Source organism: Lepisosteus platostomus, chromosome 11, assembly GCF_059453375.1.
Source record: "Lepisosteus platostomus isolate fLepPlt1 chromosome 11, fLepPlt1.hap1, whole genome shotgun sequence".
NCBI lineage: Eukaryota > Metazoa > Chordata > Actinopteri > Semionotiformes > Lepisosteidae > Lepisosteus > Lepisosteus platostomus.
In genome coordinates, this window is record NC_142621.1 from 42,645,880 (window position 1) to 42,672,369 (window position 26,490).

The following is a 26,490-nucleotide window of genomic DNA, read 5'->3' on the forward strand; positions in this document are numbered from 1 at the left end:
CAGAACAGGGATTACAACCTACAACTTGGGCAGAAAGTCAGCATCACTGCTCAGCACACAAGGTTTGAAGTTTTCAAAACCCAGCTGGTGTTAATTCCCTCTCTTTTCATCTCAAACTGTTTACATTTGCCTGGTGGGCCTGGTACACACCTCATCTTGTTCCATTTTAGATATTTTCTTTACCAGGCCAAGAAAAAAAGCCCCCAGGTGTTGGTTCCGGATGGTAACTGTAGTTATCGTTTCGTTGCCTGGTAGCTCTTTTAAGTGCTTTACTTGTCTGTTAACATGAGGAAGTGAAAAGCTGAAAATGGTGCACGGGATTGAGGTATCTTTTAATGCAATGATCAAAGATTTCTCTATCGTACTAGAAATAATACTTGAAGTAATGGCAAACCAGACTTAATGTAGTATAAAGGATGAAAATCTAAATTATGACTAAAGCCACATGAACAATACCACTCCCCATTAAAGAACATCTTCATAAATCAAAGTTTAATTAAAATGCTTTTCAGCACATTTAATACAAAAAACACCACCTTACTTTGAAATACTCAACTTAAATAGGAAAATCTCTGAAGTGAGACTTTGGCAGTGAGTTTATGGTACAATAGCTGGCATTGTAAATAAGTCTCCTTTTTAGAGATCTGGCAGAGGTTAAAATACAGTACATCTTACAGTCATTCTCCACCCAGCACCATGGAACACCACAGACACACATGTACAAAATGAAAAGAATCACAATCTCTGGTTACCTAAACATCCAAGCCCTAACCTTTTGGTTTTGTCTTTTAAGATAAAAATATACATTTTGTTTTTGAAAGCATTTTTGTTCAGAGGTTAATCTTTAATTATAAGTATTTCTAAAGAAATGTACTTCAGGGTGAAAAGTGATTTGGTTGATGTTTACAATAGGCACCATTAATGCTTGAATCAACTTAAATATACAGTATCTAAACCACATTTTTCCTAATCATTAGAAACTAAGATACTGAAAAATGCCTGTTTTGAAGATATTAACATGCATATTGCTTTGAAGAAATCCACACAGCACATCACACCATACACTACACAGTCAAAATCATTTTAATACACTCCATACCCATGCATTAAGCCCTTGAGACGTAGTAGGGCCAATGTCAGAATGTGATTTTTTTGCTTTCTAAGATCACATTCTCCAAATGAAGCATGGTTTGCAGAGGATAATCGCAAAACCCTTGTCTGTTTTATGTTTTAGGTTTTATGAGTTGCTTTAAGATCTGCGTTTCTAGGTGAAGTTAAAGCTCAACGACAAGAAAACTCAATCTGTTTAGCACTGCATTGGGATTCTATTATTTGACAATGCATGACAATGTGTAATATATGACCTACAGTAAGTGTAGTTCTCTACACTTACAGATGCGCAAAAGAAAATACCCAACAAACAGCTGTGCCTCCTACAGAAGGGAATATTAAGCAATTTACTTAAAATAGAAAGCCTAACAATTGTTTAGCCTTCTCCCAGGTTATTACAGAAAACAGAATGGGTTTGTGCTTTTGTTTCTATTCTCTTTACAATGTAGACCTTGTTCTCAGTGTTATACACCGATTCTGCACACAGTACTTTTCCTGGCTATGCCTGTAACACCCAGCAGGTTGTAGTTTGCGGTTTTTGAAACCTTCATGTCCTTGTAACACAAAGTCTTACACTAGAACTGCCACTTTCAGTGTTCTCAGTCCGTTCCTCAGTGGCTCTTACAGAGCATGTCCTCCGGGCAGGACTCCAGCTAGACCTGCAGTGTCGCAAACAGCTTCCGGGGCACCTTGGTGTCCAGGTGCTTCGCAGGCAGGGCGTGAGGGGGTGTCTCTTCTCTCGTCAGCTGCGGCAAACAGTTCTCCTTCCCCTCCGCCCGCAGGCCTCCGTAGCAGGCTCTGCACACGGCGTGGTATTTATCTGCCCCACCGATCACCTCCACCTGCCCACGGCAGAAAGAACAGAAAGTTAAGACAGATGAGGGAACGCGTAGGACGACTGCAGCCAAAACTCTACTACCCTAAAGGACGCAAAGGCAAACCAGAATTCAGTTACGTACAATTAACCTGGTAATCAACTGAATGTGCAACGGCTGCGTCTTCCACTTTCTTACCATGCAAATCTTGGAAGACTCAAGCAGGTGTATAGTAGGTGGGAGACCAAAAAGAAGAGTATGCGAGTGTGGGAGCCGACGCTGCCTTCAGGGACATGATCTCTATAATATCATGAAGACACCCGAGGCCTAGATATCACGGTACAACTGACTGAACACCACCTGGCGTCTGACTATTCCGACAACCCCTTGGGCACCTGTATGCTTTCAGTGATGTCGGAGAGAGACGCACTGCTTGTCAAAGCAGCACTAAGTCCCGTTATAAGGCAGCAAATCACACCTACATGAAGGCACACGGAAAGATAGGTCTCCTTCTCGACGAAGCAGGCTCGGGAGCTGGTGCCAGAGGGCCAACCGTTTAAAACGATTAGCAATCCCAAATTGAGTGGGGGTATATATTAAACAAAAGATTCAACAAGCATGTCCTGTGCGTGCCATGTGCAAGTACAGCCTTGAGGTTCTGAAGGTGCCCTCACCTCTTTCTCAGCCCCAAGCCTCTTGGTGTAGGCGGCCTCTCTGAAGCACTCCATGCACACAGCGTTCAGCTTCACGACGCTCTCAGCCAGGGGCACCAGGTTCAAGATGTTGCCGAACGCCTGTAGCCACAGCGTTGAGACGCCACATCAGGAGCAGTATTACACTATAAGGAACAGTCAGTTGCTCTTCCCTTATCAGCCGTTTCATTTACAATCTCTGTTGTTGCAAAGAGACCTTCCCATTTCAGTAAATTCCTACTAAAATCCAAGCAGAATTTAGGAATGTCTGTCTTTGACATTCAACTCAGCTAGGTCTGGATATCCAGACAGCAGTATGTGAATAAATCACCCTGTAGTACTCCGGATCAAGGAGTCGCTATCATCCTGATTAATGAGATCTTTGAAAGACGGTAAATTTCTTGACATGGTAGAAAATATCTAATAAAAGTGCAAACAGTGGTCCTGCATAATGAATCCGTTCATTGTCCGCAGTTACTTCTTCCCATAGAAGGTCACCAGTGAGCAAATGATCCAGTCTAACCCAGGCACAAGATAAGATACACCCAGGATAGGATATCAGCCTATCAACGGCTCCTACTTAAACCGAGTTACACAACAGCTTACTTAGTTGTACATTAAAAGCCTTGAACACGGACATTTGTCCTGGAATGAATTTTAATCAAATTCTGCTGCAGGCTGGAAATACCTTTCTCTGGAAAGTGCCGTCCAGGGCTGCTACAATGATGGTCTTGCCCATGTTGGCCAGTTCCTCACAGAACTCCACCGTGTCTGGAAACTGGGAGGGGGAAAAAAAAACCCAGGATACCCCAGCCCGGAATTAAAATCAGAGAAAATAGCACAGCCCCCACCATGCACAAAATGTCTCGCACCCAGTAAAACAGACTCCAGCCTGGTTCAAATACACTCAGTGCGAGCACCAAGATTCTCTCATCCCTACAACAGGTCAGTTAGAAGCCTTCCTGGTCAAGAGTGAGCTGCCTGCCAAAAACCCAATCTAAGTAAAATCCTTTTTAAATCACACATTTTAGGGGCAGCACAGCACAGCACAGCACCACGCACACACACACTCCTGACCAGATCACTCCAGCTTCCAGAAATCAAATCTCAGCCGTGCCCAGTTCCTCCTGGCACTGCTAACAGACTGGGAAAACCTAACTTCCTAGTACAAAGATGCCGAAAGTGCTCATCTTTATTTGGTGCACCAAACTCTCTCCCAGGAAAAAAAAAACAGGGAGGGGGTGGGGAGTTTTCCCCAGAGTTCAGAGGCCTCAGATGAAGACAGAGCCCACAAGACCATGCGCACTTACAAACTGGCCCTCGTCGATGCCAATGACAGCGCAGTCCAGAGCCAGCTGGTAGATGTCTCTGAGCTGACTGGCCGGCACAGCCTCCATCGTCCTTCTGCAGAGGGAGAAGGCAGGTTTTAAAAAGGATGGGTTCCCCGTTTCCATAGCAACGCATTTCCCAGCTCGGAGACACCAGCAGCCGCCCCCCCCAACTGCACTACAGGTATTCAGTCTGCCTGCCTGGATTTCAGGCTTAATGCCTCTTAAGCTTCAAGGATGCTGTAGAAATGTATCTTATAACACTCAGGTACACGTACCAGCCGACGGGGAGATGTTTCCATATAAAAGGCAAGGCAATGTTAATACTAGCCGTTTTATTTAGCCTAGCCCTGCCCAACTCATACCGTCAGGTCTCAGAAAGCTAAAAAATTGTACCACCGCCAGTCTGTGATGGTAAAGTGGTAAAATTATGGAGACATTTCAAAGACACTGGAAATTCAAGCTTTTATTTTTACCTATCATGTGTTGCAACCCCGGAGTCGGAGTAGCGGTTGTCTTTTGAGTATTTGACCAGCAGACATTTGTACTGGGCAATCTGGAAACGGCGGACTCTCCTCATCAACTCGGTGCTGGTAACGAAATGACGACATTAAATTAAGTTTAAAACAATAATCTAGTACAAATGAAGTATACAGTACACTTAGGTAATTATAACGCCTACCGGAAGAACTGTTCCACCATTGCTGCGATTTATTACTTAACATGTCTGACATTGAACAGTTTCAATAATTATGGTTAAAAGGAATACGAGTGACTAACAAAATACTGCCTACAAATCATAAAACACATACATAAAAATACTTATGTATTTTATGTAAAATACATAAAACTTTGCAAAAAAACATTACGATTTGTTTTTACTACTAGCAATTTTGGCGCCAATAGAACAAAATGAAACAAAGAAAGGGTATTGTAGTTTTCTATTAAAACTACAAAGATTACCTTTTTCCTGAAAACATAGGCCCGAAAATAACCTACAAATCAATCCAACAAAAGAAACAAAGGTTAGGAACGGTAAACTGGCAGTTTAGTGATCACCAAAGCAGCGTTTTAAATACGTTAAATCAGTCTACAACAAAAGTACAAAATAAATGCAAAAACACTTGGCAACAGATCTCTCTCTCTATATATATACAGACACATTTTTAAAAGGAATGTACAAAATTCACAAAACTAATTTACATAACGAAGAAATATATCACAGATGGTTTAACTAGAATCAATTGCTCGGTCCCATTACGTTTCATAGGACACGCACGGGTTATTTTACGGCTTAGAGAAGGATTTCCTTATAGTGCCAGGGAAGGAAAAAAAAAAGACTTAAAACCGAATGCTTGATTGTGTTTTACCTGGATTTGTCCCCTCATTCTCCTGGGAGAATTGGGCAAAACTCCGGGAAGGTTCAAGCACTCCATTGTTGTACGACGAAAAGAAAGAAAGATACAGTACAACGAAAATAAAAAAAAGATAATTATAGTGCAATATAAAATAAGCTAAAACACAGCCACTCCGGCCTCCAAGAAATGCACCCGGTTTAGTACAAAGCGGACTGTTCTCCCGCCTGATTTTTAAATAGGGAGACGGACGCCTGACCACACCGCCCCCGACATGATGACTGAGGCTCTTCGAGGCCAATCAGGGAGACAGGCCTGACTTCTCTCTTCCCTGTTGGGCAGGTCGGAAAACGTACAGCTTCGTATTCTGGCGGGATAAGGTTTCTGGTTTTGACCCCCCCTCTCATTTAAAAAAATAAAAAATAAACCTTTGTACTGTGGTCGCCCAAAATCTGCTTGCTGCTCAGGTAGCTCATATGGGGGCGTACCGGTCTTGTGCGAGTGTGAAGACTGTTATTATTAGGTAATACGCCGTTTGTTAACTAAGGACTTTAAAATGTATGTGCTTAATTTGTACGTGCTTTTGGAACATTTGCTGCAGGGTAACCTGGGCTAAACCGCACGTTTTCCAGAAAACAAATTATTGCATTGACAAAGAGTGACCGCAGTTTGACATCTACCTACTGTATGCGGGTTAAGAGACCAAACCTTTGGAAATGCATTTTTCAGGTAACAAACGATGGAAATGAACAGGTAACAGGTTTATTCTATGCTGAAAAGAAAATAAAGGAAACACGAAGTTTCGGCTGTGGAGCCTTCTTCAGCCTGAAGAAGGCTCCACAGCCGAAACGTCGTGTTTCCTTTCTTTTCAGCTTGGAATAAACCCGTTACCTGTTCCTTTGCAGCCTACGCATGCTGAAGCAGCTACCTACTTGAACTACTTCAAACCACGGAAATGATCCTTGACAGTAAGGAGTAGACTCATTTTTTAATGCCCTTGAAGGAATTTGCATAGAAGAAATCAATTTCATTTCAGAGGGGTGAAATGCAAGGATTGTTAAATTTTTTTCTTATAAAATATACTTTATTCTGAAAAAAAAACACATCTCAAAAAGAAAACATCTCATACAGTAACACTCCACAAATTCAAACAACGGCGGTGATTGTCCGTTATCAATCCATGCAAGGGTGGGCGGATTTGCGCTATTATGAGTGTCCCTCCAAACCCTACCACTTGCTGTAACCCATTAATCCCTGTACAGGGTCCATAGGCCTTTCCAGCGCTCCTTTGCCGTGGGGAAACCCCATTTAGCAACATCGCGCTTCATCCTCCTCCTGAGGTCCGCCAGGATCCTCTCCTCCAGCTCCCTTGCTCCCCACTCGATGTTGTGCCGGATGAGATTGTTCCTCGCGTCCCACAGGCCTTTCTTTGTGAGGGACAGCAGCAGCCACATCAGGAACTGCGTCCCCCTGTCCAGTCCGGTAGGTGCCAGCCCCAGCAGAACGTACTGGTAACTGAGCACCGCACCCGTCCCCAGGAGTTGCATGGTGTTGTCCATTCTGCCCCACACCGCCTTGGCGAAGGGGCAGCTCCAGAACACGTGCTCCTGAGTCTCCTCGACGAAACACGTGTCCCGGGGGCAATGCGGGTTCCTGGTAAGCGAGTGTCTGTAGAGGACCTCTCTGGTAGCCAGTCTCTTGTGTACGGCCATCCAGTTGAGGTCCTTCAGTTCGTTGTCCAGTTCTTTAGGCTGCGTCCTTTCCCAGACTTGTCTGGGAACTCGCAGCCTTTCGTCGGCGACCAGATGCCCCCTCACCTCTTTGTACAGAGCTCTGTGGTTGGTGCAGAGCTCTGGCTGTCTCGTGGCCTCGTACCTCCTGCTCCACTTGACAGCGTGGGTGTAGAACTTTGGTCGCCTCTCTGCCTTGGGCCCAGTGTTTGACCACTGGACCAAGTGCCTCATCGGGATGGAGAGCCACAGCCTGACAAAGTACTGGTACTTGTGGCCGATGGGCTCCCGCAGCGCCCAGAGGTTGCAGTAAAAAATGCAGTCGAGTTTCAGGGGGAAATGTGGGACATCTCGACCCCCTTCCTCGACCGGCTGACACATCCGGTTTCTCGTGATATACTCGTACCTGCCGCCCCAGACGAAGCCGAAGATCATCCCTTGCAGCGCTCGTCTGAGTCTGGCCGGCAGCGGGTACACCACCGCCAGGTAAACCAGAGCCGGCAGGACGTCTGCTTTCAACACCATCACTTTCCCTGTGTAGGACAGCGACCGCGTTTTCCACAGACCCAGCTTCGCGTTCACCTTGGCGATCCTCTCAGTCCAGTTGTTGGTCTCGTTGTCCTGGCTCTGGAAGGAAACCCCCAGTATTCTGAGGGGCTCCGTGCAGAGCTCGAGACCCTCCGGCGCCGTCGTCCTGTGCTTCCAGGGCCCGAAGAACTTCAGTTTGCTCTTTCGGCGGTTGAGCTTCGACCCCGAGGCTCTGGAGTATTGCTCCATGACCTGCAGGGCCCTCCTCAACCCCCTGTCCGACCTCAGGAACAGCGTCGTGTCGTCGGCGTACTGGGAGATCTTCAGGGTTTCCCCCGCGCCTCCCGGTATCTCCAGGCCGTCGATGACGGGGTCCCGTCTCACCGCCTCTGCTAGGGGCTCTGTGAAGAGAACATAGAGAAGGGGTGAAAGGGGGCAGCCCTGTCGTACTCCGGATTCCTGGGGAATGAAATCCCCCAGGTTTCCGTTCACGTTCACTCTGCTGCCCACGTCAGAGTACAGAATCTGAATCCAGCGGCTGAAACTCTCTCCGAAACCGAAGCGTTCCAGCACCCTGAACCCTGAACAGATAGCTGTGGTTCACTCTGTCGAAGGCTTTCTCCTGATCCAGGCTGACCACCATCATGGGCACGTTCCGGTCCTCGGCCCAGGCGATGGCGTCTCTGGTCAGCTGGAGGTTCATGCAAGGATTGTTAAATACTGTAGCGCTCTCGGGTTCACATGGGTATGCGCCCTCACAACGACCGCCTCAGGTCGGCCCCCCGCCGCTGGGGACTCGAACCCGGGCCTCCGGCGTCACTCAACAGGGAACCAGCCAGTTGGACTGAGGGGTTCGAGTTTAATTCACATTATAAGCATGTAAATGAAAACACTATGTAATGAAAGGAGCTAAACATAAAATGGGGGTACTACTGCTAGTACAGTGTGTTCAGCATTTTGTTTTCTTTTTAAAATAGCTCAAATAACTTTTGCATTTCCTGAAAACCAGTATTACCAGTATATATAATACAGATGTCGGTACACAGAATTTGCAATGCAAAAACATGAAAAATATAACAAGAATATAATACAGATGTCTGTGCACAGTATTTGCAGTGTTGTACTTTTATCCTTTTGTCATGTGCTTTGATAACATTTATGTTTTCATACCGAGCCTTTGAATGTGCCTTGTTTACTCATCTAAACTTGCTCTTAAATTTGGCAAAACAAATCTCCTTTTAAAATCTGGGGGGTAGCAGGAATGGGGAGGGCAAAGTCTGTATTGATACAGGGATCCTCTTTAGAATCCAAACGGTGACATCACTGAAATGCTGCTCTCTCATTGGTTGCCCACAGCCTAATGGTTTGGTCAGTGGTTTTCAAAGGCCCGTGGACTCTCAGAAGCTCACAAGTAAAATGGCCCACTGGAAGGAAATGAAGAAAGAGGTGAGTGTGTGTGATTTTGTTTGTCTGTTAGTTCTGGTGGTCACCGTAGTTAACTGTTATAGATGTTTGTAAATAGCTGTACAGAAATGCATAAGTCAAGCCAGTATGACTGTATAAGTATGAGTAGACTCTCCCACTGAAGTATAAAGCCCTGAAATGTACAGACAGAACAGGCTGGCTTTCAATATTTGTGCAGGCGAGAGCATTTTATTAAAAGGCACTGATTCCCTTATGCTGTTTATCTAAATTATGCTGTTTTGTTAGTCACCAAATTTGGGAAAAAATATTGTAGTTATTATACAAGTATTGTGAACTCAGTAGTACTTAATACAGCTTGGTTAAGGAGAATGGGCCTCCATTAATACACTGTAATACCCTGACGTGAACATTTTATATTTTACATTTAGCTGCATTTTACTTTTGCAGCTGCTCTGTTACTGAGTGGTTAGGGTTTTCTCGGGCACTTATCGGTGTGTCATCTTTTTTTGCTGTCCACATATTTCCAGATTAAACAGACCAGAAGCTTGTGAAAATGAAAGGGGAACATTCGGTTCAGTGTCTCCTCTTAAAAGAGGAACTTCAGACTCAAAATCTGCCTGCGTCGTATGCGAGTAAAAAGAAGTATTGTGAGGGCTGTCAGCTCGGGAAGACTGTCGCTCTGTGGCGCTGTGGCCTGGCTGGCTGGCCTGTCTCTGCTCGTGTGTGTGTGCGCGCGTGTGTTTGCTTGCGCATGTGTGTGTGTGCTGCGAACAGGGCTGTCACGGTCTGAAAGGGCTGTGCTGTTCCAGGAGCTGGAGAAGCAGTACTCCCCCAGCCAGTGGTCTCACAGGATGGCAGCTGATGTAGTGGTACAGGCCCATGCAGCCTCTCTCAGAGAAGGTTTGTTGTTGTTACTGTTAATCATTAAATTGCTTCTCACCGAGCTTAAAAGAGCTCAGTAAATCCTGATGGTGACTATGTGAATTGCAGAAGACTGGTGGATATTCAGTAAGGCTTTTGTATATTCAGCAAGTTGCTGAAAGGTTAGCATTCTAACAGACTACAGTATTCTAAGGAAACCACTTTATCAGGGGGTTAAGAGGGTAGTTCATTGTAGGGAGGGTCAGACAGGAACGCACTGTGGTGCTATAATATTCGCAAATGCCACTTGGGTCAGGTACAGCATTCTTTTCACTGCAAGTAAGGACCAGACTTGAGCCCTGTTCTACCAGAGAAGACTTGCATGAAAACAATGTCTTGATCAAAAAAGAACACTTGTTTAATTATTCTTAGTCATAGTTCGGTGGTTGACTGCATTGTTCTGTAACATGCAGGGATGCTGTCTTTTCCTCTTGAAGGCACTGACAGAGCACGCGCTGTGGCACAGACCTTTCTCAATGTGCCTTATGGAGAAGGAGAGAGGGAGAAACTTGACATCTACGTGCCTCCCAGTCCCTCACTAGGTATGAGCTGGACTCCCAACACTTACCTCTTATGTGCATTTCTGCTAGTATGACTTTACCACTGCTTGCCACAGTTTCCCAGGTCTCTGTATAGCGTCTCAGACCTTTTACAGGTGGTGACAGTTTGCAGCAGTGTGAGGAGTGTACAGGAGTGTGTCAATGGGGTGAAAGAAGCAAAGAACAGAGTATTGTGCTATAGATCGATGCAAGGATCTGCTTCTGCACAGATAAACTGTGATTAATGGTTTTCCATTTTTCCTTTGCTGTGTTTCAGATTTACCTTTAGTCATTTACATCCATGGGGGATACTGGCAATTTTTAAGGTACGTTGCTTGTGAGCTGCTTGTAATAACAAGAGATGTTACATAGGATGTGCAAAATCTGTTAGATTCAATCACCTTAATATTTTTCTTCTTATGCACAAACTCTTATGTATCCTGGGGTCAGCATGGCATAGTGTGTTAGCCTTTGGACTCATAACTGACCGGTTGTGGGTTCAAGTCCCTGCTGTTGTGCCTAAAGTGAGGTATTTAATCCCATTTGCAGCAGTCCACCCAGCTGTATAAGTGCGACCAGCAGGGAGGGGTCACCCCTGCAATGGACTGAGGTCCCGTCTGTGGAGGGTGGCAGGAGTCACATGCTCTGTAGTCTGCTAAACCCCACAGAGACCAGGATAAGCTCTGGCTGTGGTTCTGGTTTGGACTTTACCCTTTTACATTAGGTCTTCTAGTTACTGATGGAAATGTTCAAAATTATCCCCTGCCCTATGGGGAAAAGGGCATGACTTGATCATTTTAAAATCACTGTTATGCCACAACTAATGATTACAAAAGCAGTCATTCTGTTTCTGTGAACTGACATGGTTTGCACTTGCCAACCAAAACTCTTTTTGAATGCATGATAACATTGTGCGACTATTATGCTAGAACTGAACAGCAAACCACGATCTACAGACATAGGTAGAATCCATGGGGAAGTGTTTTTAAAACTGAGAACCAGGGGCACTTCTTCACACAAAGGGTTGTGGGAGTATGGAACAAGCTGCCCAGCCATGTTGTTGAACCCGATACCCTGACGTCTTTCTCACAACCACAAAATGAGATCATTTGAATCAATTAACTATTGAAAAAAGACAAACAGAACTAGATGTGCCACATGGCCTCAAGTATGTAACCATTCGTATGTTTATTACTGTATATATTTTTATTTCATCTTGAATTTTCATTTTGTCAGCAAGGAGGAGTCTGGATTTTTGGCTGTTCCTCTGGTGCCTAAAGGTATCGCAGTAGTGGCAGTTGGTTATGACACTGCACCCAAAGGTGAAGCAGTTTTTCTTTTGATAACTTATTCATAATAAAACACATCAGTACTTTCAGGATATGAAATCTTTGAAAATGTGAATTTATTTTGATTGCAGGCATTTCTTTATTTCAGTTTGTTAATAAACAGCATCATTAAAACATCCTCTGAGCAAAACTGACTGAGCTGAGCTACGACAATCCCCTAAGCCTAATTTCCTGAAAGGGAAATAAATGCTCAAGTCAGTTAAAAATGATATTTCAGACACAGACCTTGTTGGTTGATTATTATATTGGTTTTCTGACTCATTTTGCCTGCAGCTCATGTGTGATCTGTAGGTGTCTCATTTCTCAGGTGACATGGATCTGATGGTGTCACAGGTGCGGCGTAGTGTGGCATCTGTTGTCCAGCAGTACTCTCACATCAGGTAGAATAAATATTTGCAAAGTAACACTGTCCAGTCTGGCAGTCTGTAAGGATGGAATTGATCCTGACAAATAATTACCTGTGATCCAAACAATTGGACATCCCAAACAAGAACCCAGGCTTTAATATCACAGTTTACTATGCCATTGTAAAACCATGGTAAAGGACACATTATGAGAAGGATAAGACCATGGGGAAACCATGGAAATACCATATCTAGTTTTTCCAGTCAGCAGTCACAAGCACTTGTCTCCCCACAGTGGAGTATACCTGTGTGGCCACTCTGCAGGAGCACACCTGGCTGCTATGGTCCTCTGTACTGACTGGTCCCAGTATAGCACCATGCCCAACATCAAAGGTACGTCAGCTAACCAGAGCCTGTGACTGCTGACAATTGCGGCCTTTGGAGGTTTGGCAGGTCTAAACAGATCTTAAGGTGCCTGTGTCTCAACTTCTCACCTGCGGAAAAAAATACCTTCGTAAAGAGCACAAAGCGGTGAACTTGTGCAACAAGCGTCCATTTGTGACCTGGTGGCTCACCAGCAGCTGTGATCATCAGTGTTTCTTTATGTTATTAAATTGGAACACGCAAATATAATGTTTATAGAGCTCTTCATCCACTCTGCATGTCACAAAAAGAACGAAGCACATCACTGTTTTTTCAAAGACTCTTGATTTACAGCTGATTGACCTAAGTGGGGAAGAAGCAAATGATCTGAGATTTCTGAGGCATGCCATTGTCTGTGTTCATGGGGGTGTAGCTGATGATGACAGTGCCCGTAAATGAGACTTTTGTTTTGTGCGCTTTGCAGCTCATACTAAACAGTGCTTTCTTTCTTGCAGGTGCATTTCTGGTCAGCGGTGTTTATGATTTGGTGCCTCTCATGTCCACTTACGTGAACGATCCCCTGAAGATGACGGAGTATGTGCGATACACACAGAGTGAAAATTAAATGTGGAAAGCTTGCAAGCTGGGTCTGATGATCAGAGGAAAAATGTTTATGACCTTTTGCCATACAACTGCAAAGAGCTTGCACTCCTTGTTTGAAAAATGATAGCAATGCAACATCAGGTTGCATTTGATAAACCAGTTTTTCCTGTGGTAAAAGGCCTACTTATTTATATGCTGCAGGAATACTACCAAATATTTTTAAAAATCATTTAGAGATTTATTCTAAGCACCACAGCTAATTTAAACAATTTGAGAGACTCCTTTCACTCACTGTTAATGTTTGATTTTGCTGATGACGTGAAACACTTTCAAACTGTGGAGGGGAATGGTCACGGCCACTGACTGTCATCACATCTGCTTCTAACAGTGCTGTAACCTTTTAATAGACGCCAAATTCTTTCCTGTCGCTCCTGCAGTTCACAAATTGAGGTTCCACTATGAGACAGCACACTTCACACTGCTGCTTTTTGGGTGAATTCTGAAATCCAGAGTAAACTAAATCGAGATGCTAAACCGAATTTATTTTTGTGCTGCTAGCGGATTGCAAGTTGGAAGAGCTTGGTTTTCCAACACCTCTGTCCTCTCCTTGAGACTGGGTTATGTTTGAAAGACTGTGCTGTTCTCCCACTAGAGACGTCGCCCTGAGGAACAGTCCCATGCAGCTGGTTCCTCAGCTGAAGCAGTTCTCTTCGGGCTGTGAGATCGTGGTGGCAGTAGCACAGCATGACTCCCCTGAATTCAGGAAGCAGTCTTTAGAGTTCTTCCAGGTAAATCTGAACACTTACAGGAATGCAGTGATTTCCAAAAGCGTTAGTTATTCCGAGCTTTCTCAAGGATACTGTTTAAATCATCTTTCTGACAGGCTTTGGAATCCTCGGGGCTGAAGGTCAGCTTTGATGATGTCCCCAACACAGATCACTTCAATATAATAGAACAGCTAGTTAACGAGGAATATCATCTCACACAGGTATGGCAACAGGGTGTCCTTTAACTTATGTTTTGTATACTACAATGTAAATAGTGCAACAGGATGATAAGTGAACAATGTGATACTGATAGGACTCTTGTGTCTCTTGTCTAGTGTTCTGGGTGGGGATGCCTTCTGTGTTGAGTTTCCATGGTGTTCTAGTGATCACAGCGTTTTCTCCCACTCCTGAAAGACATGTGTTTGATTGCCTTGGGGGTTTCCAACCCTGAGCCTGGAGATCCCCAATCCAAGTCACCCTGTGTCAGCTGTCATTTTTTAAAAATATTTTCTATTGCCCAGGGACAGTAGTGGAGCTTCTTCCTCCATAGATGTGCCATTGATAGAATAGGTTTAGGTGAAGAGGTAGCAATGACACATCATAGTAAGATATATCTACTATCTTGAAATCACTAGTTCTGTTCTAAAATACATTCTGAGTACTTGTTCTGTCATCCAGTCACATATGGCATGCACAGAAATATGTATGTACCCAACTTACATTGGGTGTTTTTTAAAATGACTGAATACAGTTACAGTATTTTTAACATAGCTATTTTGATATAAACGTATGTTTTAGACTTTACAATGTGATTTTTGTGGTCACTGTATGCGGCTCGCGTAGTGGGGTTTATCTGCAGTCATTCCATTGCCGTTATTGATGCTCGTCTGTGTTCTGCAGCTCTTGCTAAAGACGATAGAAAGAAACGCGGCGAGTCGCACACAGGAGCCCTGACCTGATCTGCCTTTGGGGAATCCTGCTCAGACGTCCACATCTGCGTTACGCCATCAGTTATTCTCCGAGTCTGAAAATGCAGTAGTGATTATTCGTGTTCTAACTGGTAGATTGTAAACTTTGGTGATGAAGAGGACAGAAGCCGAGACAAGAAGGAGCTGGTAATGTTTTCATGCTCCTTCTGTGCGTGGAGGGGAATTGCACTGGAAAAGAGTGTCTGAGACATGTTCCTTTCTGGAGCTGGGCAAGGCCGTTGCCCTTTAGCACATTCATGTGATGGTGTCCTTAGAAATTACACTTACTGTAGTGTTCACATCAGTATCAGCAATGTTTTTAACTTCACCCAAGGAAATGGTAGCTGTAACAAACAGATCAAAGTCAAAGTGAAATTCTGAGAGTTTTCTGATGCTGTTTTTGACAAACTGCCAAGTATATTATGACTGTAGATGACTTGCTGCTGATAATCTGTGTTCAAATAGTGGAGCATTAATATTCTGATAAAATCCATATTTTAAACTGCAATTGTGGTGCATTTCTTTCCTATAGGTAGTGCCATACACATTTTCACTTGTTTTTATGAACCCGAGTGGGTTTTACAGAATATATGAGAAAATCGGGCTAATGCCATCAGAACTGGACAGAAACTATTCTTAATTCCATTCGTCCCTCCATCCATCCTTTCACTTTCTAACCTCGTTGTCCAATTTAGGGTCCTGAGTTGCAAGGGAGCTGGGGCCCATCCTGGCAGGCAGTGGGTGCAAGGCAGGGTACACCCTGGACAGGACGCCAGTCCATCGCAGGGTAGACAGGCACAAACACACACTTGCACCTGGGCAAGTTTTCCCGGAATCCACTTAACCTTCCAGCATGTCTTCGGACTGTGGGAGGAAAGCGGAGCACCTGGAGATAACCGTGAACACGGAACACAAGAACATGCTAACTCCACCCAAATAGCACTCCAGGTCTGAATCTGAACCCAGGCCCGAAGCATGACTACAATGCTGGAGATATGTGAGGCTGGCCCTTCTTAATTCTTAATTTTATTGAGTGTGTTGTGCTAACCGTGCTAAGCGCTTACAAAATTTACATAGCATATTCTAGAGCATTTTACTTTAATAATACACATTTTACACGTGTATGGGTACTTTCACTTTCTGAGGTAGTGGGTGTCATTATATATACGATAGGTATGATACAGTAAGAGATAATAATAATAATATATTTTATTTATAAAGCACCTTTCCAAACCCGAGGATGCTGTACACAGTGATAAAAGGTACAATACACAATAAAAGAAAAGACATACAGAGCATAAGGTTTGGCACAAGAGCAGGTTTATACCGAGAGAACAGGCCATTGGACAATCAAGCCCCGGTAAAAAGTTGAATTTTGAGCTTGGATTGGAAGAGAGTCAAAGTATTTGTTTCTCGTATGGTCTGAGGAAGGGCAGTCCACAACAATGGCACAGCAACAGTCTCCAAAAGCCAAGGATTTAGACCTGGGTCCAGTGAGATCCACCATCGTCACCAGCCGAGACCTGTGCTTTAGTCTAGGAGTCCTGAAAGTGGTTTCATTTGCAAATGGAACTTTTGTGTCTCCTCTTCTATCAAGAAGCAGCTGGGTGAGATCCTCGGATCAATTTAGTCCTAACCACCAAATGGCTAGATGGACTGAAGAGCTTCCTGTCTTATATTCTAACACCAATAAAACCCTCTCGTTATAATTTAAAAAATAGCGGCCGCAGACGCTATATTATAAACATAGGGAGCGCTAGTTACAAATGTAGAACTTGAGGCTCTCTGTGGCGCCCTCTAGTGACGACTGCGTAGTTCTGTCGGGGCCACAGAGTCCAAGTGAAAAAGCAGTAGAGCGGCCCATCGTGTGTCTATTCTTTTATCTTGCAGTTCTCCGTGTGGTCATTCATTCGTGCGTCTTGTTTGAACGTAAACAACAAAGCGTAAGGGTGAGGGAGATCTTACCGATCGCTGTCCCTCCCAGAGAAGGTAAGTCTCGGGCTCATAAGTTGCGCAAAATGCGTGTTGGGTAGGCGGAGCTGTCTCAGAGGGAGCGGAAGTGCTCTCTGCGGTGAGACGCAATGTGAGCTAAGCGATGGAGCAGGGACGGGCTACGACAGAATAAACGCGTTTTTTCTCCTCCCCCCCCCCCTCCCACACCACTCACTGGGTGAGACCTACGGAGGATCGCAACTCACTGCAAGTATCGCTGTATAATACTGTCATGGTTGTGTTTTATTTTTGGGTAACTGGCACCGCTGAGCTCAGCTCTTAACGACCGCGGTCGGAGATGGAGCGACGATTAGTGGCTACCTACTGTATCGGCGAATTCCTGAACGCAGCATCTGTGCAGAGTGTTGTTGTTTTTTTTAATTATCCTGCAATTTGGTGCATCTGCCTGCCTAGAATTTGCAGCGTGCGGTACTTAAAATGAAGCGAAGACAAATTAGCTACTACAGGGCTGCGCAAGGGCCGCGGTATAAAGCGGCGAGGAAGCCAACTGTGGTATTGAAGCTCGGAGGAGCTGAGCTGAGCGTTGTCCGGTTTCTGATGAAAGCAACATCTGTTCCCGGGGCGCTATGAGTGAGCATCTGTAGGGTAAATGTCTGGAGAATAATATTTGACTTTTTAAACATTATTATGCGTAGTACAACGGGAGCTTCTTTAGTTTTTGCACCGAAGGAGACTTCTTCAGAAAAGTGGTTTTAACGACACTGTAGGTATTATTACATTTAATTAAGCCTAGATGACTTTACGACAGAGTGCCTCGTTAATTGCATTGTGTGATGATCGTCCTGGAGTGTACAAAACAGCCCATGGATTTAATTTTCTTAATTATTCCTGCAGTTATTAAAGCCTTGGGGGGGAGTGATGTTCTAGACTCGCCTTCAGACTTAGCCTGCGGTTAAAGTTTGCTCAATTTCCCCGCATGGTGATACAGGATCAGTTAGTTACATAACCATTTTAGGTAAAACCTAAGTCTTAGAAAAGTGCTCCATTTGAAAGCAATTACATTTTAAAATCTTTCAAATGTATTTTTATGGCCAAAATGAATATCAAACCGAGACAGTTGTGCCCCAGTTTTGGGGTTGACAAAACGTCACTTTAATAATTAAAGTTATAACAATTAAGTAAAAAGCTGTCCTAGGGCAGCAGGCCTTTTAGACACAGTCTAACTATGTAGAGTTGGTGTATATTGAAAATGTACGTAAGGTTTTTTTTCAGGACTGGTACCTATAGGCTTTTAAAACTTTCTATTGTTTTTGTTAATTTTAATGTTTTAAAGAAAAGGGCAAGTTAAAGTCCCAAACCTACCAGATAAAAAACGTTAACTGGCAGCTTTCGCTTTGCTAAATTATATTAATTGAATACTTCAGTACCTGGTTTTGTTGTTTTCTCATTATGACAAGGGGCAAAACACTAGGCCAGCAACTGTTCTGTCAAAACCGTCTTCGGTTTCCTTTTGCAGTCCCCTGAGCTTTTAAAAACGTATTCATGTGTTTGAAAGGAAATGATCAAATCTCTTACTTTTCTTGGTATCACGTTTGGCTTCTTAACCACACTGCTGCCGTCGGCGCGGCTGTGAATAAGACCTGCAGTGTTTGCTGAGATGTCTAGCCACTGAAAAAGCCCTGGAAGGAACAGTGAGGGGAGGGAGGGTGCAGATTACAGGGTCACGCAAGACCATTGGTCTGGTCTGTGTAACACTGAAACTCTTCCCCCATCCTCGTTTCCTGCCATGCAGCTTTAGGTGCTGTGTTTCCTGGATTAGCATATGGCGTAATAGGCAGGACTCCTAAAAACGGTACACTTCGTACACCAGAATTGCAGTGACGGCATGATACAGGCTGGATCAAGAGCTCCGCTAATATGGATGTTTGCGTTTCCGTGGTTACAAGGTTTCTTGTGACTTGTATGACAAGTGGGGCCGTGTGTGTGGTGTTCTGGTATCTGGGCGGGTGGCCCTTGTCCTAAGTTTACAGCTTAAATGCATCGAAACTGCTCTTCTATGGATTTAATGTGTAGGGGGAAAAAAAAACTTCTAGTATTTGTTTTGAACCGGTTTAATGCCGAGGAAAAGAAAGCCAACAGTTGTTTTAAGCGTGACTTTGCAAAACTGAAATGGAATCGGTGTGTGAGAGGTGTCAGTGTCAGTAACACACTGCCCCTTGGACCCTAGTTAAGCAGTTAATCTTTGTGTAGTTAAAGTTCATAGCAGCCTCTCACCCCATGGATTCCTTCTTATCCCTATAAAAAACCTGATTGTGTCCATGAGTGTTCAGAACCAGGAGTGTAGCAGATCTGAGGGAGTGTGTCAGGAGAGATGGCTGTCCGACGCTCACAGAAAAAGAGGTGGAAAGGTATCGAGTACAGCAGCAGTTTCATTCCTCTTGATGAGCATGTTGAAAAGCAGCACCAGTGTCGTTGGAGTGTGTGTGAACTGGGGACGTTCCCTCTAAATACTTCTTTGGGTTAGCAGATCAGAGACCAATGCAGGAGATGAACAACTACTACCAAGGTTTTTGTCAGTCTGTCTTATTTAATTTCATAGTGGCGGTTTCTGTGCTCGGAGGGCAGCCTGTTTTCCGAATCTTCCTTTCTTTTTTTCCACGGTGTTGTAGTTTTTCACTGCATTTTTGTAATGTGCCTGGCAGCACACAGGGTAAACTGCAGCAAGACCAACTGAGGCTCTGAGCCCTTTCAGGGAGGAAGGGCGGAATTTCGCACCAGGAGATATAAACGTTCCTTTCATTCTAATCATTTGTAATCCTTGTATGTGGCCCCCCAGAATACTAGACCGTATATGAAGTCCGGAAGTGGGAATTAAAGAGCAGTGCAGGAAAAGCATTTACTCTGCTCGTGTTCCTAATTGTATCAGTGTGAATATTTCTTTCAACAAAAACCCACCTCTTGCCTTAATAACTATTAACTTATTGATTGATTCACAGCCTCCTGGAACAAGAGTTTCTGGGCGCAGCAAGAAGGCTGCCTCCTCGTACTCTCTATAGCCTCTAGAAAATTTTGAAGTGTTCTTTGTGTGGCCTGTGGGACTTTTAAGTTATTTGATTTTGTTTTTTATTTGCACACATCAAGACCTTCGTATTTTGTCTCGGGAGCCTCTGGAGTGCTGTTAGGATCTGCTCCCTGCTGCAGGATGCAGAGTGACTGGGCTGACAGGCTCACTGAAGGTAGCAGCCCTCCCCAGACACACCAGTCCAAAAAGGAGGTCTGTCTGCCCGGGGGTCTCTGTTGAAAAGGGCTATTGAGCAGTGGGCCTACGAGCTCCACACACTGACACGGAGCAGGTCTCAGAGAGGCGTTGTTTCCCAGCACAGCGTCAAGAAGCTGGTCCTAGAAACGGGCTCTGTTCTGCCCAGTTCATCTGGCTTTTAGAGGCCATTGTTTCCCCACTGCCAGTCAGCCTTGAAGTAACCTCTCTGGGCCGCCAGCAGGGCCTGACTGAGGTGGCTGTCTGTAGCCTGTGTCATCGTTCACGGGCCGTTCAGAAGGAAAAGAAAACTGGCTATAAAAATAAACATACATTCTAAACATAGCTCTCCATTTCCCAGAGACAGACGTGCAGCTGTGAGTCCAGAACACCAATGAATTCGCATTCACACACAGCCCTGAGCACAAAGCATTAGAAAGGCAGTAGTGTTAGACTAAGAGCAGACTGCGTCTAAAGTGAATGTTCCCGCCATGTGTGTGTAATAACGAATCATTTTTATTTGTGCTTCCTAGACCCGCACTTAAGACCAGTGTGGGTGAAATCGTCTGCCGCTACAGATTGTGAATTTGCATTTCATTTGTTAATTGATTACAATACAACTCCTGGTTTCTTCAGACATTTTGGCAGTGTATAGGTCACCATTTTTCAATCTTACGGGCCAAGTGTAAATCTTATCCAGTGCTTTAGGCTAGCTGGTCCCTGGTGTTGGTTGGCGGTCATGTTGGTGCTGCTGCTGGGCAGTTGTGGGAGCTGAGCCTGGCGTCGGCTCAGCCTCCTGACCTCTCATACTGCAGGAGTGAGTGCCTGCCCCCACAACGTGCTTTTCTGCCAGCACTTCCTGCTCTACCTGTTTCCTCCCTGCTTCCCTGGCTGTATCCAAGATACTGAGCCGCTCCCACCCTCCACGTCTTCACTCTCTCCAGGGTGCACCTGAGGCTGACACCTGTGGCATGTTGGTAAGGTACAGTGCGGCTCTGGGGGGCTTGTGGTGACCCCACGTGCTGATTCTTCACTATGTGCTCTCACTAGGGTCAAGGGAATTCCGCTCCTCCGTGCTGTAATATGGGCAGAGTCTGACCTTTGGGTCTTTAACCTTTTTAAGTTGTTTTCCTGCATTGTTTGGCTGTATCTCATCCCGATGGGAATTAAAATGTTGGATACAAACATTTAACGTAGTTCCACGTTTAGTTCTGACAAGTTTGTTAAATAACTGTTGCTATTATATTGAAAAAGTTAACCAAGCAGTTCAGCGCTAAGGTTTGTGTTCTGGGGTTGTGAGATTGAGAATTTCTGTACAGCCTTCATAAGTATAAAATCAGTGTGAACTGTTTCAGCTTAAGTGGTTGGCGGTGGTAGATTTTGTGGTTGGTGCTGCCCTGGAGCTGAATTAGAATTGTAATTAGAATCATCTGATAATTTCTAATGTGTTTTTTTGTGGTGTCATTTCCAGGCTTTCTTCTGTGCAAATAGTAGTGTAGTGATGGCTGGTAGAGGGGAGATTAAATTGTTCTTTTAACTCGTTTAAAAGACATTTTTATGTGAGTTTTTTGTGAAATTTAGAATGTCTTTTGTTCATTCAGGATTGGCAAGGTTCTAATTTTAGTGAAAACAGAGAAGACCTGTTTTGCAGGTTTTATTACAGCTGCAGCTGTTGCTCACTTGAACATAACGTCGTTGTGATCTGGACTATGTCAGGTGAGGTCTTTTTTTGCAGAAAAAGATGGTACGGGCAGTGTTCATTTAGGGTTATTTAAGTACTCGCTTAATTCATTTTGTTGCCGATGTGAAAACTCAATCTAGAGACTTTAATCTCTGGGTAATCTTTGAATCTCGGCCCCAGCTTTGTCACTGTGGAACCGAGGAGGCACCTGCCCGCAGAGGCTACAATTTAATCTTCCAGTTACATCAGAATGCATTTCCGAAATATTGCTCTAGAATCTTCAGTGTGTATTCTTCATTGTTTCATGTTGAATTGTATTTTTTTTTTACTGTTTCTGAAATTGGAAATGTGTGTAGAAGACAAGCCAGTGACTTCCTCCAGAGCTGAATGACTTTTTATGTGTTCTGACTGCTCTCAGGTTGCGTGTTAAAGGCCCAGTCCTGATCTCTGCGCCGTTTTGCAGTTCACATAGTGAAGTAACTCGTGGCGGCTTTTGTGTGGTAAAGGCTGGGGGGCGAAGTATTGTGAAACCTTCCCAGGGTTGAACATTGAACACGGCCCGGAAGTAGCCCCAGGAGTCCTGTTTACTTAAAGGCGTGTCGTGAAAGCTCAGCTCCCGGACAGCGCGGTACCTTAATCGCACTTTTTTTTTCTGAGAGGCAGGTTCAAAACGGAAATGACAGGAAATCCTTTGTCTTCCCTAGACTCGATCTTTAGAGCTGGGGGAAAAGCGGCCACGTCCGGTTCACTGACCCTCCTTGTCCCTGTTCTCCCCCCTCTCCCCCCCAGGGCTCTCTCCCGCTCCCTGCTCCATGCCCGTTGTCCCAGGCTATGGCTCGCCTGAGCGGAATGAGTCTATGAACTCTCTGCACATCTCCGTGGGCACCCTCCCCGTGCTGGCCTCCATGACCAACCCCACGGACCCCCGCTTCCGGCTCAAGTGGAGGCCCATCGTGGCTGTGGCCCTGGCCTTCACCCTGGCCCTGCTGCTGTACCTGCACCGCTCCGCGGGGGCCACCGGCGCGGCCCCTCGCACCCCGCCGGAGGGCTGGCGCGCCCGCCGGCCGGGGGGCGGGAGGTACAACGACACGTACCCGCTGAGCCCGCCCGAGCGCACGGCGCAGGGCGTGCGGTACCGCCTGGGCGTGATCGCCGACCTGGACACGGACTCGCGCAGCGCCAAGGAGCAGACCTGGTTCAGCTACATGCGCCGGGGCCACGTGCTGGTGTCGGAGAGCGGGGACTCGGTGAGGGTGGAGTGGGACAAGGAGGACGCGGTGCTGGAGACGCACCTGGCCGAGAAGGGCCGGGGCATGGAGCTGTCGGAGCTGGTGGCGTTCAACGGGCAGCTGTACAGCGTGGACGACCGCACTGGCGTGGTGTACCGCATCACGGGCAACAGGGCCGTGCCCTGGGTCATCCTCCCCGATGGCGATGGCTCCGTCTCTAAAGGTTCGTGCCACCTCCTCAGCCTGGGCACGCCGTCTGGACTTCTGCAGGCTGTAAACTGGTGATCCTTGTGAGTTTCAGCCAGGTGCTATTTATGGATGAAATCATTGCTTGAAATGTATTTTAATAATAATGTAATTATTTATAATAGTTTAATATTTACATTATTTAATTATTATTTAATGAACGCGCTTTTCTGGACACTACACTTTACTTATATATATAGCGCTTTACTGGTAATGGGGACTCCCCCACACTACCACCACCAGAGTGTAGCTTCACCTGGATGATGCACCAGTCCGCTCCCCACACGCCAGCTCTCAGTGGGGAGGAGAACAGAGTGATGAAGCCAGTTCAGAGAGGGGGATTATTAGGAGGCCATGATTGGTAAAGGACAGGGGCAAATTTGGCCAGGGTGCTGGGGTAACACCCCTACTATTTTTGGAAAATGCCCTGGAATTTTTAATAACCATAGAGAGTCGGGACCTCGGTTTTTCTTCTCATCCGAAGGATGGCGCCTTTTTACAGTATAGTGTCCCCATCACCATACTGGGGGGAACAAGACCCATGCAGACTTCTGAGGGTAGCGCCCCCCTACTGGCCCCACTATCACCTCTTCCAGCAGCAACCTGAGCTTTCCCAGGAGGTCTCCCATCCAGGTACTGACCAGGCTCACACCTGCTTAGCTTCAGTGTGCTGCCAGCTGTGTGTTGCAGAGTGATATGGCTTTTGGTAACCATCCCTTGACCGAGGTTCTCTGCTGCAAAGGAACAGGTAAAGGTTTATTGCTTGCTGAAAGGAAAAGAAGAGACACAACATTTCGTCTGTGGAGCCTTCTTATCCAGGTGTCAGGAGGTTCTTTGCGATCACGTTTTGAAGCGCACACAGTATTTTGCTCTTTGTCTCCCTCTAGTGGCTGATGAGCCGAAGGTCAACAGCCGAGGTTTCAATTTCACTTTTAGGCCTACTGGTCCTTCTAAACGCCCTGCTGGGGAACTCGGGGTGCCGTGGCGAATCGGTGGGATGCTGACAGTCGCCTCTCCCTCGCAGGGTTCAAGGCGGAGTGGCTGGCGGTGAAGGACGAGCGGCTCTACGTGGGGGGCCTGGGGAAGGAGTGGACCACCACCACTGGGGAGGTGGTGAACGAGAACCCCCAGTGGGTGAAGGTGGTGGGGTACCAGGGGGATGTGGAGCACGAGAACTGGGTGCCCCAGTACAACGCCCTGCGAGCCGCCGCGGGCATCACCCCCCCAGGTGAGGACCGGGGAAGGGCAGTGAGGGGTGAGCGGGAGTGATCTCCGTGACGGGACTGAGGGTCGACTGTTTAGGCGTCTCTGCCTCCTGAGCAAGGAAAACCGAATTCCCAAGAAGGGCACCTGTTTCTAGGTACGGGGGGGGGGATCATGCAGAAGACAGAGAGCTCCTTTTCCAGCTTCTTTTCAAGTTTTTGTGCCGACCCTGTAACAGCGCTATGATGCAATATTGATAGGAAGGTTTTGGAAAAAATTGGATTCATCCATCTATCCAGTTTGGGGGTTACTGGGGAGCTGGAGCCTATCCCAGCAAATCCAGTCAATCCCATGGCCCACAGACACACGCATACTTGCACCAGGGCCAGTTTTCCCAGAAGCAAATTAGTCCCCCAGCATGTTTTTGGACTTTGGGGGGGGAAACTGGAGCGCCTGGAGGAAACCCTGTTGAACACGGGGAGAACATACAAACTCCTCACAGATAGTACTTCAGGTCAGAACTTGAAGCAGTGCTAACCACTGTAACACAGTGCCACCCATGATCCCGATTTACTGATCTGCACAATCATTTGAGCAGTAAAAACTATGTACGAAGACCGGTTTTTGAACAAATCTGTAATTCCCGTCTGTCCGCCCGTACAGGCTACCTCATCCACGAGTCGGCGGCGTGGAGCGACACCCTGCAGCGCTGGTTCTTCCTGCCGCGCCGCGCCAGCGCCGAGCGCTACGACGAGAAGGCGGACGAGCGCCGCGGCACCAACCTGGTCCTGAGCTGCTCGCCCGACTTCCGCCACATCCAGGTCAGCCGGGTGGGCCAGCTCGACCCCACGCACGGCTTCTCCTCCTTCAAGTTCGTCCCCGACACCGACGACCAGATCGTCCTGGCGCTCAAGTCCGAGGAGGACGCCGGCAAGATCGCCACCTACATCCTGGCGTTCACCCTGGACGGGCGCATCCTGATGCCCGAGACCAAGATCGGGGACGTGAAGTACGAGGGGCTGGAGTTCATCTAGAGAGCTCAGGCGTCAGGCGTCGTTTTTCTGACAGTCGTTCCGAGGGGGGGGCAGATAAGTGCCCTTTCTGAGAGATGGGCCGCGGCGGTGCGGCGTTTCCTCTTGACTGTGCGTCTCGGCCTGGTCCGCCAGGCTTGGCTCACGGTATCCGTGACAACGGGCCCCCCCTCCGGCCTCTCCCCAACAACTCTGCAGCCTCACCCTCGACAAGTTTCTGACTTTCTGGAGAGGAGTTTAAAAAGCCAGTCACCTCATCTTTAACAAAATGTGCTGTACGTTTATCGTTAAGGGACCTTGAAACGCCAAGAACAACCACTGCAGAGAAATGACAGTGTATCCTCAAACCTGACTAGATCCATTTACATTTACTGTTCGTGAAAGACGCTTGCAGGTCTGACACTGTTTGCTTACTTGAGGTCGGCGTGTTTTATTTTTATTTTTTAGGATTGTTTTTAATCTTTGTTTTTGTTTTGTTTTTTAAAAAAAAACGTGAACAAAAGTTCTGCATCGCCTCGAGGATCAGTTGTAAAGTTTTGTTTTCCCCAGTAAAAAAAAAAATATCTTCAATAAACACTCGTGATGTTCCCGTTTTCTTTTTGTTCAACGCCGAGATGAAATTTCGTTTCTATCCGGGGCGGCCCATGTGATTTCCAGGAAGGGGGTCGAAGTGAAACTCCTGCTAATCCAGTTGTAGGACTGTAGCTGGTCGCCGTCTGCAGGGCTTAGTGCAGCTCTGTCGCTGAAAGATTTGGGGTTTGACACTTTGATTCTCTGTCGGCGGGTAAGACGCTTTGAATGCATTCTTTCCGAATCGTTAATCGGACCACATTTCAGTCGCAGACCAAATATCTTATCTTTGATCTGCTGATTAAAACATCGGCTTTTTCTAAATGATCACTCCTAAACGGTCTTTTATGCCGCAACTGAAAGACTTAACTGTAAAATGTAAGCAGGCTTGTGAAGTTTAGTGTAGCTGAGTAGATCCAAATGAATGTAAGCTGAGGCTGTTTCAAAGCTGTGCATCTGTCTAGCCCAGAATTTAAAGTTAGTG

At 46.0% G+C, this 26,490-nt stretch overlaps 3 protein-coding genes and 1 long non-coding RNA gene across 10 annotated transcripts; 2 read left to right on the forward strand and 2 right to left on the reverse strand.

Annotated features, from left to right (window-relative positions):
• Positions 1-477: 477 nt before the first annotated feature.
• tk1 (thymidine kinase 1, soluble) lies at positions 478-5,684 on the reverse strand. Its single transcript, XM_088599814.1, has 7 exons — positions 5,316-5,684; positions 4,909-4,940; positions 4,422-4,535; positions 3,928-4,021; positions 3,306-3,395; positions 2,600-2,719; positions 478-1,952 (listed from the first exon to the last, which is right to left on the reverse strand). Exons 1-7 carry the CDS (start codon positions 5,379-5,381, stop codon positions 1,764-1,766), a joined length of 705 nt encoding a protein of 234 aa, XP_088455940.1. The 5' UTR covers positions 5,382-5,684; the 3' UTR covers positions 478-1,763.
• A 3,230-nt stretch (positions 5,685-8,914) lies between these two features.
• Positions 8,915-15,345, forward strand: afmid (arylformamidase). Of its 2 annotated transcripts, XM_088599813.1 has the most exons (11): positions 8,915-9,004; positions 9,793-9,883; positions 10,342-10,446; positions 10,721-10,769; positions 11,680-11,765; positions 12,100-12,172; positions 12,432-12,529; positions 13,015-13,093; positions 13,755-13,890; positions 13,986-14,090; positions 14,770-15,345. In XM_088599813.1, exons 1-11 carry the CDS (start codon positions 8,975-8,977, stop codon positions 14,821-14,823), a joined length of 906 nt encoding a protein of 301 aa, XP_088455939.1. In that variant the 5' UTR covers positions 8,915-8,974; the 3' UTR covers positions 14,824-15,345. The 2 variants fall into 2 exon arrangements, with proteins under 2 accessions (XP_088455939.1, XP_088455938.1); XM_088599812.1 differs by lacking the exons at positions 8,915-9,004; positions 10,342-10,446 and having other exon boundaries at positions 9,711-9,883.
• LOC148652726 (uncharacterized) lies at positions 11,827-14,019 on the reverse strand. Its single transcript, XR_015925408.1, has 2 exons — positions 13,909-14,019; positions 11,827-12,630 (listed from the first exon to the last, which is right to left on the reverse strand). It is a non-coding gene; the product is annotated as an uncharacterized LOC148652726 (long non-coding RNA).
• Positions 15,346-16,637: 1,292 nt separating the features above from the next.
• On the forward strand, positions 16,638-26,010 carry LOC148652727 (soluble calcium-activated nucleotidase 1-like). Of its 6 annotated transcripts, none has more exons than XM_088599810.1 (4): positions 16,638-16,826; positions 22,517-23,179; positions 24,227-24,430; positions 25,069-26,010. In XM_088599810.1, exons 2-4 carry the CDS (start codon positions 22,540-22,542, stop codon positions 25,437-25,439), a joined length of 1,215 nt encoding a protein of 404 aa, XP_088455936.1. In that variant the 5' UTR covers positions 16,638-16,826; positions 22,517-22,539; the 3' UTR covers positions 25,440-26,010. The 6 variants fall into 6 exon arrangements, with proteins under 6 accessions (XP_088455936.1, XP_088455934.1, XP_088455937.1 ...); XM_088599808.1 differs by lacking the exon at positions 16,638-16,826 and adding an exon at positions 16,879-17,036; XM_088599811.1 differs by lacking the exon at positions 16,638-16,826 and adding an exon at positions 16,882-17,007.
• Positions 26,011-26,490: the final 480 nt, after the last annotated feature.

What these genes read in the sequence shown, in the direction of transcription:
- tk1 (XM_088599814.1), bottom strand. Translation starts at nt 5,381, where the DNA reads ATGGAGTGCTTGAACCTTCCCGGAGTTTTGCCCAATTCTCCCAGGAGA. An exon ending in GAATGAGGGGACAAATCCAG is followed by an intron (nt 4,941 to 5,315) that starts GTAAAACACAAT and finishes ATTGATTTGTAG; the next exon opens with GTTATTTTCGGGCCTATGTT. An exon ending in CCTATGTTTTCAGGAAAAAG is followed by an intron (nt 4,536 to 4,908) that starts GTAATCTTTGTA and finishes TTTCGTTACCAG; the next exon opens with CACCGAGTTGATGAGGAGAG.
- afmid (XM_088599813.1), top strand. Translation starts at nt 8,975, where the DNA reads ATGGCCCACTGGAAGGAAATGAAGAAAGAG. An exon ending in AGTCTTTAGAGTTCTTCCAG is followed by an intron (nt 13,891 to 13,985) that starts GTAAATCTGAAC and finishes TCTTTCTGACAG; the next exon opens with GCTTTGGAATCCTCGGGGCT. An exon ending in AGGAATATCATCTCACACAG is followed by an intron (nt 14,091 to 14,769) that starts GTATGGCAACAG and finishes TGTGTTCTGCAG; the next exon opens with CTCTTGCTAAAGACGATAGA.
- LOC148652727 (XM_088599804.1), top strand. Translation starts at nt 19,162, where the DNA reads ATGGCTGTCCGACGCTCACAGAAAAAGAGGTGGAAAG. An exon ending in ACAGAAAAAGAGGTGGAAAG is followed by an intron (nt 19,199 to 22,516) that starts GTATCGAGTACA and finishes TCTCCCCCCCAG; the next exon opens with GGCTCTCTCCCGCTCCCTGC. An exon ending in CGATGGCTCCGTCTCTAAAG is followed by an intron (nt 23,180 to 24,226) that starts GTTCGTGCCACC and finishes TCTCCCTCGCAG; the next exon opens with GGTTCAAGGCGGAGTGGCTG.